This window comes from Scyliorhinus canicula, chromosome 11 (genome assembly GCF_902713615.1).
Source record: "Scyliorhinus canicula chromosome 11, sScyCan1.1, whole genome shotgun sequence".
Taxonomy (NCBI): Eukaryota; Metazoa; Chordata; class Chondrichthyes; order Carcharhiniformes; family Scyliorhinidae; genus Scyliorhinus; species Scyliorhinus canicula.
This window is the reverse complement of record NC_052156.1, coordinates 109,930,065-109,944,951: the sequence shown is the minus strand read 5'-3', so window position 1 is coordinate 109,944,951 and position 14,887 is coordinate 109,930,065. Positions and strand designations below refer to the sequence as shown.

The following is a 14,887-nucleotide window of genomic DNA, read 5'->3' as shown; positions in this document are numbered from 1 at the left end:
GGATGGTGGATGGACCGTTGTCTTTTCTCAGCTAACAATTCCTATTCCATGGAGAACATGGGTTTTGACATACATATCAATGAGAAAGATTGACTTGATGAACAATGAGGTATAAATGCAGTTGGGGCAATACCATTAAGTGGGCAATGATTTTTTTTTCAAACTGTGCTGAACCTTTTGCCATTGCCGTTAACAGAATTAAAATTAGTTGGAGTGCAAATCGGGTGGCCAATTTGTAATCACCTGCATTGTGCCACATTTCAATTCGACTTTATACCTCAATGATATAACATAAGAGCTTGGCTACACATAAAATCTTATAGGTGCTGGTCAATAGAATAGGTCTTGACAGAGTTAAATATCTCCATTTGTGAATCTTTGTCATTCACGAATTATAACTGGGCCATTTGCTCTTCTATTTATTCAGTCACAGTTGGAGTTACTGGTGGTGGGGTAGAATTCAGAATTGTTGAGTCTGTGTTTTTGAGTCAAGAACCAATCTCGCGACGACCAATTTTAGACCACTGACTCCCATGTTCCATTTTCGTTGTAAATAGGTCTGTGGTCAAATTGGGAGGCTGGCGAATTCGAAAGATGCAAGGCACGCACTTCATCCCACTTCAAGACCAGCCCCCACTCAACTTCATGTCCATCACCCCACCTGGACCCCCAACTCCAATATCTGTAGGTCAGCTCGGTATCAGTACTTGTTTGAACTGGTCAGGCCTTGGTTAAGTTGCATCGAGACACTCGACTGCCCACTGCAGCTCACTGAACCAATACAATTGAGGCCTGAGGTTCAATTTCAATTGGGCCTTGGTCCAACAGGGATCAGTGGCATTTAAATGAGACCCAAGCTTTGGCTTATTCTGTCCACTTTGCTGAATTTCTCCCTCACATGACCATAAAGAGAAGTCTTTTTCACACCAGCAGTATCTGACAATGAACCATATTGCGTAGATAATCAGCATAGAAGCAAGGTTAACTTCTGTAATGTGAATATGCCATTTTATAACCTGACAATTCTAAGCTCATGTTTTCCATTAGGATTTGCGTCTACTCTCCAACTGTCGATCAAGCAGGAACTGAGCAATTTGATTTCAAATTGTTACAACGAGCTGTTCTAAAATGTAAACTTCTGGTCGATCGGTGTTCAGGAAGCTACGTGACAAAACTCTCTGCTCGGTAAATGGCAAGTTTTGATTAAATGGGTTCTTACCGCCAACACTGCTGCTACTGGTATCGCTGCGTTCATAAATACTGGAAAAACAAAATGGACAAAACAGAGTGAAAGGAGACCAAGTGGCAATCGGAATCATCGCTATAACTTATACACTACGGAGCAAGAGTTTCTCTCCTGGTTGGGAAGAAGACCTATTCCAGCAGGGTTTCCCAGAAAAATAACTGATCGGATTACAGATTATGGGTGGGCATATATGGACGTGCATTGCATTAACAAAAGGGCTTGCATTTCTATTTCAGGACCTCAGAATCTCCAAAGCACTCTACAGCCAGTGAAGCACTTTTGTACTGTTGTAGTGTAGGGAATACTCACACCAAGTACCCGTACATTTCAATGAGATAAATGGTGAAATCATCTGATTTAGGTGTTGCATTGAAGGATAATTGTTGTCCAGGAAGCGAGGGAGACCTCACCTGTTCTCCTGTGAAATAGTGCCGCAGGATAGTTACATCTGCCTGAAGAGGCAGACGGACAAGGGAATGGTTGAATGTCTCAAAGATGGCATCTTCCTCAGAAATAGCTTAGATTTTGCACCCTTTCCCTCTGGATTGGCACTTGAATGCATAACTATCCGACTCTCAGACAAGAGTGCCACCACTGAGCCCCATTGAAGACCTGTTTCGTTGGGTTGCCGCTACCCACGGTCCACGCTGCTCAGGCACCATTCAGCAGTCTTGTAGAAGTTATCAAGAAATTCTTACTAACATTACTTTTTAAAAACAGTTTTCAATTAAGGGAAGATTTCTCGTGGCCAATCCACCTACTCTGCACATCTTTGGATTGTGAGGGTGAGACCCATGCAGACACAGAGAGAATGTGCAAACTCCACACGGACAGTGACTTAGGGTTGGGATCAAACCCGGGTACTCGGCGCTGTGAGGCAGTAGTGCTAACCACTGCGCCACCGTGCTGCCCTCTTCCAAGCATTACTGACTATATATTTATTTGTAGTAGCAAATACAGATAATGAGAGGACGCGATGGCTTGCCCTTACATGTTGCCTCCTAGTTTTACACTGCTGACCTAAGCTGTAGGTCAGGTGCCTTCTTACATCACCGGTGTAGTATACTGTACTCAGTCCCAGGTTAACCATGAATGTACCGAATCCTTCTCCTATACCACCTACTTTAAATTAAGTGCAAATGGCAGACGTACTTAATATTTCAAATTAAACTGCAGCCTATTGGAGCAATGAATGTCATTGCCTTTCCAACCGTAGAGTGGACCGGGGAATCAGACATTAAATTTTAAAGGGACCAATTTTCCAGGTCCAACTGTTGATGGCAAGCTTGTCTTCCTCTCCGTGCAAAACAGATAACAGCAACAATGTGCATGAGTGCAACAGTGTCAACATAGCGACGCAAACATAGCAAAGGCAGCCGGCAATGATGTCACAGAATCCAATGCTGGTCTGGATTACAGGTCCTGAGAAACTACCTGGCCAGTGTAAAGCCCAACCCACCGAAGATTCATCGCATTTGCAAGGATGAGGAAACTCCGCACCTACCAATTCTGCTCTCCGAAAATATCGGAAGTATTTTAATTATCACGAAGGCAACGCGTGCATTCTGGCAAATACGTACTGGATAAGGACGTGTAAAGTGCAAAACTCTTGAGACTGGTTAACTCCTGCATTCTAGTCTTTTCCACATTGTTACAGAAAATGTGCTCCCAGGCGTAAAGTTTCAGAAGTTTGATCCCCTTTAAGATCTCGTTGGTATTCTTCAATCTTTCTGTAGAGTAATCCTGTGAAATGATTAGAAACAATGGTGCTTTAAAAAAAAATCATCGTCATTTCTGAGCTGCGAAGCTATGGTAACTACTAGACCAGTAAATGTAATGATACATTTGGAGCAGCCGTTAATTGTAATTGAGAAGACTCTGTTTACTTTAATATGCAAAAAAGAGTAGATCTGCTTTGGAAGACACCCAACAGTACGGCAAGACGGAACTGCATCCCACTGTGAAGGGAGGACCTATTTCCCCATTGCTTTCCACCCTCTGGATCAGTGGCATGGCCTTGGGGAAATTGAGGCACAGGTCTAGCCCCTGGCTAGACCGGAGAGTTGAGTGGGGCAGGGCAAGAGCTGCATGTGTAGCAAGAATGAGTGCTGCAAGGTAGGTGCTGTGAATGTGCACACCTTTCACCCGCACCCTGGTCTCTGAGATCAGGGTTCACTTTTTGAGGTTAAGGATAAGTATATTGGAGCAGCATATTGGTGGCAGAGTTGGATTGAAGTACAGGCCAATGCAACTCATATATCCAGCTAAATATTGGACCTCCCATCCCACCTCCCCACCAAACAAACATTTTTGACATACTTTGTTCTATTATTAATGCTGTGTGTAAACATTTTCTGTGTCCAGCGGGGATCTGCGTTCCTAAGTGCGGAAAGGACCAAAGGCATGGGTAGCACAGTGGCTAGCACTGCTGCCTCACAATGCCAGGGACCCGGGTTCAATTCTGGCAATGCGTGACTGTGTGGTGTCTATATATTCTCCTCATGCCTGTGTGGGTTTCATCCGGGTGCTCCAGTTTCCTCCACAGTTCAAAGATGATTTAGCACAGTGGGCTAAACAGCTGGCTTGTGATGCAGAACAATGCCAGTAGCACGGGTTCAATTCCCGTACAGGCCTACCTGAACAGGTGCCGGAATGTGGCAACTAGGGGCTTTTCACAGTAACTTCATTGAAACCCACTTGTGACAATAAGCGATTATTATTATTATTATGTGCAGGTTCGTTGGATTGGACATGCTAAAAATTGTCCCTTAGTGTCCAAAGATGTGTAGGTGAGGTAGAGTTATGGAGATAAGGCAGGGGAGGGGGCCGAGGGAGGGTTCTCTTTCAGAGGGTTGGTCGAGGCTTGATGGCCTGAATGGCCTCTTTCTGCACTGTAGGGATTCTGTGAATTTAAGAATTCTTAACTTGATGTTTATTTAGCAAAACGTTCTACCCTGATCTGATAGTGTTTTAATCTGGAAACAGGAAGTTGAGATGGAAAGTATACACCTCTGCTCCCTTTGAGCACAAACCAATATATAAACCAAAACTCACAGATTGACTTGATATAACCAGTAAATTGTATCACGCATGAAGCTGGGGTTGATTTCCTGTTTGAAAACACTCAGTACTTACCAGAGTACTTTTCTGTGCGTCTGTGAACTTAGTCGCTATGAAATACTGCAGAGGAGCAAGGAGGGCTATGACAGACGCACCAATCAGAGCACTCTTTCCCAGCATGTGATGTAACAAAATCACGCCCATAATAATCTGTGATGAAGAATAAGGAATTCACATTGTAGGATTCACATTGTAATCAAGGGAACAACATTGAGTGAAATATTAAGGGTTCAGAGTGTCCTGGCCAAATTGGGAGTGCAGGGTGGGAGAAAATTCCTGATTCACAACCGGAAAGAGTTTGGAAGCAATCGCAGGATCTGCCAGCTGTCAATTTGAGAAAAAACAGGTCCCTTTAAGCGTAAACCAGGCCTTGCTCCACAGTGAATTGAGAGCTGGTGATGCTCATTCTAGCTTGCCTTTAAGAGCTGGGTTTTTCACTTGTTAGGGAACAGGGAAAGGATTGAGAAGTGAAGAGTGGAAACCAGTGCTTGTACTGAATTGCAGTGTCACAATAAATCATTAATGAATCAGCAGACCGTCTTCTGTAACCTAGTGTGGTGGTTGTTCCACCGATTTAACATCAGGTGGTGAGGGGGGCTGCTTAAAAGGCCTGCCTTGGTTCTGGGGATGTCATCCCAGTTTCAATGAAAACAAGAAAACAATCTCTCAAGCCATCACCCCTTAGCCCTCCCCACACACTTCCCATGCCCCATTTACGCCAACACATGCCACCTCATGAACCCATACCCACTATTCCAAACCACGTCCCTCTACCATGACCCTTTATAGCCCCTATGCTAACTTAGTGCCAATTTACATCAACCAATAATCCCTCAGCCCTCCCCACCCTTTTCCCATACACCCTCCATGTCAACTCACCCGGTGTGCACCATGGTAATACCTCAGGAACCATGGTGACTTCACGGTTACAAAACACTCTCATTCATAAAAATCTATTTGATACATTTAAATTATTTTAAGTAATTTAATCCCTTATAACAGCAAACATGTCCTTCAAGTACCCAAACACCTATGGAAACAGACATTTTTTATTCATAGCCCCACATCAAAGGATTTATAACCACTTGGAACTGTGAATCAAACTATGCATTTACAGACCCCCTACTGTCATAACAATAGGTTGGGGGATCAGCCATGCAGCACTATTCCTGTAATGATAACTATCTAACATATGTCCAGAGACAGCTATTGAAACTGCAGGCAACCGCAAGTTGGCAATTATTTTTTAAAAATTAACGGGTTAGGGATTTGATGAGTTGGCTGGGAGCCAGCCAACCCAGCAGAGCTATTATCATGGAGGTGGCCTCCTAATTGGGCACGTCCATACTTGCCAAACTATTAAGGACAATCGACGGGTGGGCTCTCCATGCTGCAGGCCCAGTTGAAGGGCTGTGATGGATCTCTGTGTCTATTCGGAACCCTGGATATGCGTTATCCCTACTTGGTCTTGGTGACAATACAAACATAGGTCAGATTGATTGTCCGAAGTGAATACAGTGGTTGAATTTAAAATACAACTCGTGGTAATTCTTCAAATCGTTATACACAGTACAAAATTACGTATTGATTTTAAACAAAAGAAAAATGGCGATAGCAAAGGCAGCAGCAAGACATAGGTTTCAGAAAGTGATAGAGTGATTCCGGAATGAATTTTTCCATCCTGACAATTGATTTTTTAAGGAGATCACTATCTTAAAGTTTAGCCTTTTTTTACAGCTGCGATTGGCTTCAACTAATTTATAATGCACTCAATTCGACCAAACTGTCTGTCTGTCAATTTAAGAGGTAAATGTCTTGGTATGATTTTGTAATTTTCCATACCCTGGCTTGCCAATTATGCCTCTAATGTTAATTGGATTAGCACAGTTTTCGAAAAGTCATTGTGACCCTGACTGACTGTTACCATGGAAACAGATCTGTCCAGGCCAAGGAAGGCATAGGCCTGCAATGAAGTCTTTTGTCACTGGCCTTGGATTCTGGCCAGCCTCGAACAACATGCAAAATATGAACATTTGAAGTCTTGTCTGATTAATTCCCAGCTAGTCAGCTTTTCTTACTCTCATGGTTAATATGATTTAGTCAATTACCTATAATGATTTTTTAATTAAACCTTTTATCTACCTCATCTATAGCTAACTAGAAAATCTGATATCTATCAGGCTGGCATCTCCGGAGCATTGGCAGCCCCACTGGGAGAGGGAGGTACCGCTGAGGCTGGGTCTGGGAATTTGAGGACAGCTCAAAGTGGAGGCGCACTCAAAAGGAAAACAATAATTCAACCTTTTAGTGGAGGGGAGACAGTGGAGGGGTTAGCCTGTTGGGGAGGATCACTGGGGCACAGAGCAACCTTTCCTCTTTGTGGTCTATCAATGGGTTATGGAGTTTTCAGATCTGATAATCACTCTGCCTGCTGCAGAGAGGTTTCCTCCATCAAGCACTTGGCCTCCTCACACTGGGAAGGGGCAACTGATCCACTGCTGGCAAAATGCTAGCAAGCTTAAAAACTAAATCGCTCCTAGCTAAAGCCATAATTATTTAAATTTGCTGCCCATCTTAGAGGGAGCATAAGGCAAAGACAGGTTTGCAACATACTGCTGGAAACGTGGTCACTTTCTAGCATGAAATAAGAGGTCAGGATTAGTATACTTTCAGATGGCAACCTCTGTACATCGAACCAATGTCTACCATAAACTGAAGTCAGAAGTTCATGCATCAACTCCTACATAACTACATAGGAAAAGGAGACTATTTCTGAGGCAATGCAAAGTTTATTGAACAGCAGCATTGTAAATGAATATTGGGGAACTAATGGGGGGAAAAACAGGAGCAGTATGGTATGGAAAAGTCTGGATCACCCACCATTTTGTTTTATTGTTTCATAGAACATGGGCGTTGCTGGCTAGGCCCATCCCTAATTGCCTTTGAGTAGGTGGGGGTGAGTTGTGTTCTTGAACCGCTGCAGTCCATGTGGCGCTGGTGCACCCACAGTGCTGTTAGCGAGGAAGTTCCAAGAAAGTGACCCAGCAACGGTGAAAGGACAGCAATATAGTTCCAAGTCAGAATGATCTGTGGCTTGGAGGGGAACTTGTTATAACAATCACTTGTATTCCTTATTTTATGTTTGAATTCTATAAGATGGGATGAACTACTCCAGCAGTTAACCACCAATCAATGAAGGAAGAAGATTCCGAGAGATGCCTGTTTGTTTTCCTGTGTGCAAAGGCCCAGGACATTTGCCTTGTAACATTAAGGAGAGGTGGATGGAGTTTGAATGCCGTGCCCAATCTCGAGCATTTCAACATGGCCAATCTCCTGCCAGTTATAACTTGAGTACCAAGTAATGGAGGTGTGCGAAAGACCTCTGGAGATCTGGTTGACTAACAATTACACAGAATCATTCCTCAGGAAATTATATACAGCAGAGTCTAGGACAACGGTGGGCAACGTGCAGCCCGTGGGCGACATGTGGCCCATCTGAGTTCTGAGTGCGGCCCATAAGACATTTTGTTGAGTGTTGCCCGGAAGCAGAATAGTCGCATCCGCTGGTTTCCACTATGTTTTTATCCTAACGGTATGACTGAAGTAATTTGCATGTAAAGAGAGGTGTCTGCTGATTGCTCACAACATTGACTGTGAGAGCCATAAGCTCCACTCTGCATCCAAAGTATAAACATTTATTTTGTTTTTACCACTTGAAGTTGATGATAGTTCTATTAATATATAAATGATTAAGCATTTTCTGTAACTTGTGAAACATTCGACATGTCTCAAATGTGTTCAATGTTATTCAAGTGTTATAGTTAGTGAACGTGCTCAATTTCAATCTTATGGCCCACTAAGATGAAGGAGGGCCACTTACGTTGCCCACTCACTAGTCTAGGTTGCCCATCACTGGTTTAGAGCCTATTGAAGGAATTGGATTGCCAGCCCAATAAGACATTTTTCAGTATTTGCTTTCCTTCGTTCTTCAGCACTAAGCATAACATGTGCAGTGACAAATCCCTAGCTTCATTGCTTTTGAAAGCCTTTGCTCCAAATAAAGATTGTTCTGTGAAATTAATCCTTTTGTATCGTGGAAAACATTAGTCAAGTGCCAATGCAAAAACATAACAGGGAACTGAACTAACATGGATATACTTGACTGCTCAAATTACTGCCTTGAGTTGCCCAATAAGTTTCCAAAAGTCTGCAACATGTTTGTGCCAACACAGAGAACACAATTCAATCCAGGACATTCTATTAAGCAAGCTAACTGACTCAGTGTACAAGTACATTATGTTAGTTAAGTAAAGCAATCTACTTTCCACTGAACAAGGTACAGTCGGACTCCGTTTGACTTTCAAAAGTAGCCTTTCCATTTGTAATAGTCTACCTGTTTGACATTTCGGGGCTGTCGGTAAACTTAGGCTTGAGAGCTTTACCTGAACTGGCATGGCCCACAGATTTGGACAGAGGAATAGGAACCACATCAACTGGTTTGTTTCGATGGCAACAAGGTTATTGATTTGACCCAAGGTCACCTCTCCTGTTGACATATTGGAGGCGGATAAACGGAGGACCTTGTTGTAGATCATAGCCTAAAGACAAAGCAGATGGAGAGATTATTTTTACTGAGAACAGGCAGGTATCATAAATGGTAGGGAGAAATTATCGATTCAGGTGTAATCAAGGGGGGATAATTTAATTGTTTTAAATGGCCGATATTCTCAGCGGACCATTGGCCACTCTCCTTCTCTCCCACAACGGTGCCAATTGCTGTGAGATTGGAACCCCCCCCCCCACAATATAATGAATGGTCCCAATGACCTTCTAAGCCTTTTAAATCTCATCTGAGATTAAGGAAATTTCTGGCAAAGATACAATGGGCTGAATGATCTTCTGCTTTGTGAATATTCCACAATTCAATGTTACAAGTGGGTGTTCTGAACGTGACAATGATTCATTTATAGGCCTGGAATTTCCTCAAACAGTGTAGTTGGCAGGTTACGCCAAGACCTACGCCAGTCTTGTCTGATGGTATTCACGTTAACATTTCCTGCCAATATCATTAGCATACACCGTATGATCAAAATCAGCATAAACAATCTGTGCCCAAAGAAAATGCAGAACTTACTCTGTATTCCGTAAGTCATTCTTTATACAGGGGAATTAAAGTTCCAACTTCATGTGGAAATACGATAGGGTTTTCAGTTTACAAGTAACTTTATCTGAGACTCGATAAATGCTTTCAAAGATACAGAGGAAAAAGTGAAGATCTCAGTGAAGAGAGTTTTTAAAAAGAAATCACCAGGAATATTAAATGTTGGGCACACAGTTCACAGGACGGGTGTAAATGCAACTTGAACAAATGATCTTTTGCATGAAGGGTGCAGAAATGTTGATGAGCGTCGCAGTGTTTTGGTGAAGGTTTACTGACTCAGTGCAAAAGATGAAGGAAGCTCAGGTGTAGGGTAAAACCAGCAAAAGTCTCAACGATATGGCTGGGTTTATCAAATTGGAGAGGGTCAAATTTGCCTTAAGGGGGTCGGTGCAAGGGTTCATCAGGCGGTGGCAACCGTTTCTAGACTTCCTGGCGGAGCGTTAGGTGATGGTCAGCAACAGCAGCAACCGGGGGTGGGGGGGGGGGGGGGGGGGTGGGGGGCTGGTGAGGGTTTTTTTTCTTTTCTTGATTGGGCGTGTATATTTGCCTTCATGTTAATTATTTCTGTTAATTTATTATTTGCTTATACGGGGGCGGGGGGGGGGGGGGGCGGGGGGAGTTATTCTTATTTCTTTGTGTTTTTGTTGGTGAAAATTTGTGAAAACTTGAATAAAAATGATTTTTTTTAAAAATCAGCAAAAGTCACAAATTCATGAAATTCCATCATATTTTGCGCTGAAAATCAGCATTAATACCTTCTTATGCTAATGTTACTCAGAAGAACACAACAAAATGGGAGGCTAAAATGTTTTGGACCCATTAAATCAAGTGGAAGAAAGTTCGCTTGTTCGTAAGTAGAAGACTGCAGGCAACTGTGATGTTTTGGCAATCAGCCAGGCATTAATACTAACAATAACATTGCATTTATACCATGCCTTCAACATAGGAATATGTCCCAAGGCCTTTCACAGGGATATAATCACTCAAAGGTTGATGCCAAGGCAAAGGAAGGAAGGACGACTAAAATCTTGGTCAACAAGGTAGATTTTAATAAGCTCCTGGCCTGTGTTTATCCATCAATCAACATCATTAAAACAGATTCTAATGGCATTATCACAATGTTACTTGTGGGACCTTGCTGTGCACCATTTGCCTGCTTTGCTTACAACATTACATCAGTGACTATTCTTCAAAAGTACTTGATTGGTTATCAAGGGCTTTGGTTGTGGAAGGTGTGACAAAAATGCAAGATCATTCATTAACAAAAGTGTAAGGGGTGGAGAAGAGCAGAGGTTTTGTGAAGGAATTCCAGTATTAGGGCCTGGATATCTGAAGGGGTAGCCTGCAATGGCAGGACAAAAGGAGCAGGGAATACTTCATAGCTACAAACACATGAACCTATGATGTGACCATCAATTCACTAGAGACACGATTGGAAGTAAACTGTGGTTTTAATAGTCTTACAACTGAGCCTGCCTGCGACCAGAAGAACTGAGAGCAGGCTCACGGCTGCAGCACTTTATACTTCCGATAGTGGGAGGGGCCATGGGCGGAGCCCTGTACAAGCTCCTCATCATCCCCTATGGGCAGAGCCGCGCAACGGCTCACATACAGAGCCCACAAGGACATAATACTATGCAATGCAATACAGTGTGAATTACAATACAGTATGAATTCACCACATTCACCCCCTGTAAAAGAAATCAAGTCCGGCGGGGGTGACGGATCTACAAGTTGAGCCGGTCCGGTGGCCGAGTCGTCCTTTGGGATCGGCGGAGCACCGGGGTTGCAGCCTCTTCGGGTGGCTGGGTGGTGACGATCGGTGTGGGTATGAGGGTGGACTCCGGGGGTGCTTTGGTCCGAAGTTCATTCCTGACCGGTGCGACGGGCGAAGGGGGGCGCAGGAAACCTATAGGCGCGGGGGCGCAGTGTGTGATAGTGGTGGTGGATCCTGCAGGCGCCAGGCCCCGGAGGGAAACGGTGTCCTGACGGCCGTCGGGGTATTCAATAAAGGCGTAGTGGGGGTTCGACTGAAGCAGTAGCACTCTCTCTACTAGCGGGTCTGTTTTGTGTTTTCCGGACGTGCTTCCGGAGGAGAACCGGGCCCGGTGTCCTCAACCAGGATGGGAGTGAAGCCCCCGTGGTAGTGCCCCTAGAGAAAACAAATAGTCGTTCATGGGGGGTCTGGTTGATGGCAGTGTGCATAGGAGGGACCTAATAGCATGGAGCGCGTCGGGGAGAATCCTGGACCGGAGGGTCAGTAGGACAGTCTTCCAGACCGTTGCGTTCTCCCTCTCCACCTGCCCGTTCCCCCTGGGGTTGTAGCTGGTAGTCCTGCTCGAGGCGATGCCCTTGTCGAGCAGGTACTGACACAGCTCGTCGCTCATGAAGGACGAACCCCTGTCGCTGTGTACGTAACTGGGGAAACCGAACAGGGTGAAGACACTGTGCAGCGCTCTGATGACTGTGTGGGAGGTCATATCGGGGCACGGGATGGCAAAGGGGAAGCAGTTGAATTCGTCGATGACGTTAAGAAAGTACACATTTCGATTGGTCAAGGGGAGTGGCCCTTTGAAATCGATGCTCAGGCGTTCAAAGGGTCGGGATGCCTTTACCAGGTGGGCCTTGTCTGGTCTATAGAAGTGCGGTTTGCACTTCGCGCAGATCGGGCAATCCCTGGTGATGGCTTTTACCTCCTCAGTGGAGAAAGACAGATTTCGTGCTTTGACGTAGTGGGCGAGCCGGGTGACCCCTGGGTGGCAGAGGTCATTGTGGATAGCCTTCAGGTGGTCGTCTTGCGCGCTGGCGCATGTGCCGCGGGACAGGGCATCTGGCGGCTCGTTGAGCTTCCACGGTCAATATATGATATCGTAATTATAGGTGGAGAGTTTGATCCTCCACCGTAAGATTTTATCATTTTTAATTTTGCCCCTTTGCGAGTTGTCGAACATAAAGGCAACCGATCTTTGGTCGGTGATGAGGGTAAACCTCCTACCTGCGAGGTTGTGCCTCCAGTGCCGTACGGCTTCCACAATGGCTTGAGCTTCCTTTTCGACTGAGAAGTGTCGAAGTTCCGAAGCGGAGAGGGTTCGGGAGAAGGCGGCGACTGGTCTCCCTGCCTGATTCAGAGTGGCGGCGAGAGCGACCTCTGAGGCGTCGCTCTCCACCTGAAAGGGGACGGATTCATCCACCATCCGCATGGCGGCTTTGGCAATGTCCTCCTTGATGCAGTTGAAGGCCTGGCGGGCCTCAGCTGACAGTGGGAAGAGTGTGGTCTTAAATAGTGGGCGGGCTTTGTCCGCATACTGGGGGACCCACTGGGCGTGATAAGAGTTGAATACCAGGCACCTCTGAGGGCTCTGGGACAATGAGGGAGAGGGAGTTGTAAGAGGGGGCGCATACGGTCCGGGTCGGGGCCCAGGACTCCATTTTCCACGACATAGCCGAAGATGGCTAATCTGGTAGTGTGGAAAACGCATTTTTTCGTATTGTAGGTGAGATTGAGTTTCTGGGCGGTTTGGAGAAATCGGTGGAGGTTGGCGTCGTGGTCCTCCTGATCATGGCCACAGATGGTGACATTGTCCAAGTACGGAAACGTGGCCCGCAGCCCGTACTGGTCCACCATTCGGTCCATTGTTCGTTGGAACACCGAGACCCCATTCGTGATGCCAAAGGGGATCCGGAGGAAATGGAAGAGGCGGCCATCTGCCTCGAATGCCGTGTAGTGGCGGTTCTCCGGGCGGATTGGGAGCTGGTGGTAAGCAGACTTCAGATCCACCATGGAGAATATGCGGTACTGGGTGATCTGATTGGCCATGTCTGCAATTCTGGGAAGGGGGTACGCATCAAGGTGCGTGAACCGGTTAATGGTTTGGCTGTAATCAACCACCATCCGGAACTTTTCCACGGTCTTGACGACCACCATCTGAGCTCTCCAGGGGCTGTTACTGGCCTCTATGACTCCCTCACGTAGGAGCTGCTGGACTTTGGCTCTAATAAATACCCTATCGTGCAGGCTATACCGGCTGCTGCGAGTGGCTACGGGTTTGCAGTTAGCAGTGAGATTAGCAAAGAGTGGAGGGGGGTCGATTTTTAGAGTCGCTAGACTGCAGATAGTGAATGGAGGTAGGGGTCCGCCGAAGCTGAGTGTGAGGCTCTTGAGATTACATTGGAAATCGAGCCCGGGTAAGAGTGGGGCGCAGAGGTCGGGGAGTACGTACAGCTGGAAATTAGAGTAGCTGGCGCCCTGAATCGTTAGGGTCGCGACGGTGCGCCCTTGTACGTGGACCGAGTGCGAGCCCGAGGTGAGGGAGATAGTTTGCCGTGCAGGGAAGATAGGGAGCGAACAGCGTCTTACCAGGTCAGGATGTACGAAGCTCTCGGTGCTCCCGGAGTCGAAGAGACACGGTGTCCTGTACCCGTTGATTTTAACGGACATCATCGGGCTCTGGAGGTGCTTCGGACGCGACTGGTCCAACGTGACTGCGTTGAGTTGCGGGTAGTCGGCGGCTCGATCAGCAGTGCTGGAGTGGCCCCGTGATGACTATCCACTGAGGTCGTAGTCGTCGGGGTTCGGTTCGGTTGATGGCCAAGATGGCGGCCCCCGTTGATTGCATGTGGCGGGTGATGAAGAAGATGGCGTCCAAGATGGCCGCCCCCGTGGATCGCACGTGGCGGGCGGCGAGGAAGATGGCGTCCAAGATGGTGGCCCCCATGACTCGCACATGGCCGGCTGCGTGGGGGAGGATTGCCAAGATGGCGGCCCCCATGAGTCGCACGTGTCGGACGGAGGCGGAGTCGGCAGACACGCTGCAGCATTACGGGGTCAGCGGGCCTGCGAGTTTGGGAGGCGAGTGCTCTGGACTGCGGGAGAGTTAGAAAGTTTTGATTTTGCCAGGCAGACTCAGGCATAGTGTCCTTTGCAACCGCAGCTGCTGGGGGTCGCATTGCGGACCGGGCAGTGCTGCCGAGGGTGTTGGGGCTGGCCACCAAAATGGCACGCTGGCTCTCCATAGTGGGTGGGTGGCCACGCGGCGCAGGCCTGGGGCAGTCTCTGGTCGGGGGCCCACGATGGGGTTGCTTGGTCCGCGGGGAATGGGTTCAGACTGCGGAACGCGACCTCCATAGTTGTAGCTAACTCTACCGTGTCCTCCAAATTCTGGGCCCCTTTCTCAATTAATCGCTGGTGCACATAGTTAGACCTGAGCCCTGCAACGTATACATCACGGACAGCGAGTTCTATATGCTGGGAGGCCGTTACAGCCTGAAAATTGCAGTCCCGAGCAAGGGCTTTTAAGTCGCGCAGGAAGTCCCAGCGACTCTGCGGGGTGCTGGCGGCGGGTAGTGAAAATGTGCCGCGC

General features: G+C 46.7%; 1 protein-coding gene across 1 annotated transcript in view; it reads right to left on the bottom strand.

Annotated features, from left to right (window-relative positions):
- LOC119973277 (ATP-binding cassette sub-family C member 9-like) overlaps nt 1-14,887 on the bottom strand; it is a 235,589-nt gene that overhangs the window by 155,186 nt on the left and 65,516 nt on the right. The window contains exons 9-12 of the mRNA XM_038811061.1: nt 8,809-8,964; nt 4,382-4,516; nt 2,827-2,989; nt 1,220-1,260 (exon numbers count right to left, since the gene is read on the bottom strand). Of these exons, the coding sequence (XP_038666989.1) occupies nt 1,220-1,260; nt 2,827-2,989; nt 4,382-4,516; nt 8,809-8,964 (495 nt within the window). The remainder of the gene's footprint in view (nt 1-1,219; nt 1,261-2,826; nt 2,990-4,381; nt 4,517-8,808; nt 8,965-14,887) is intronic.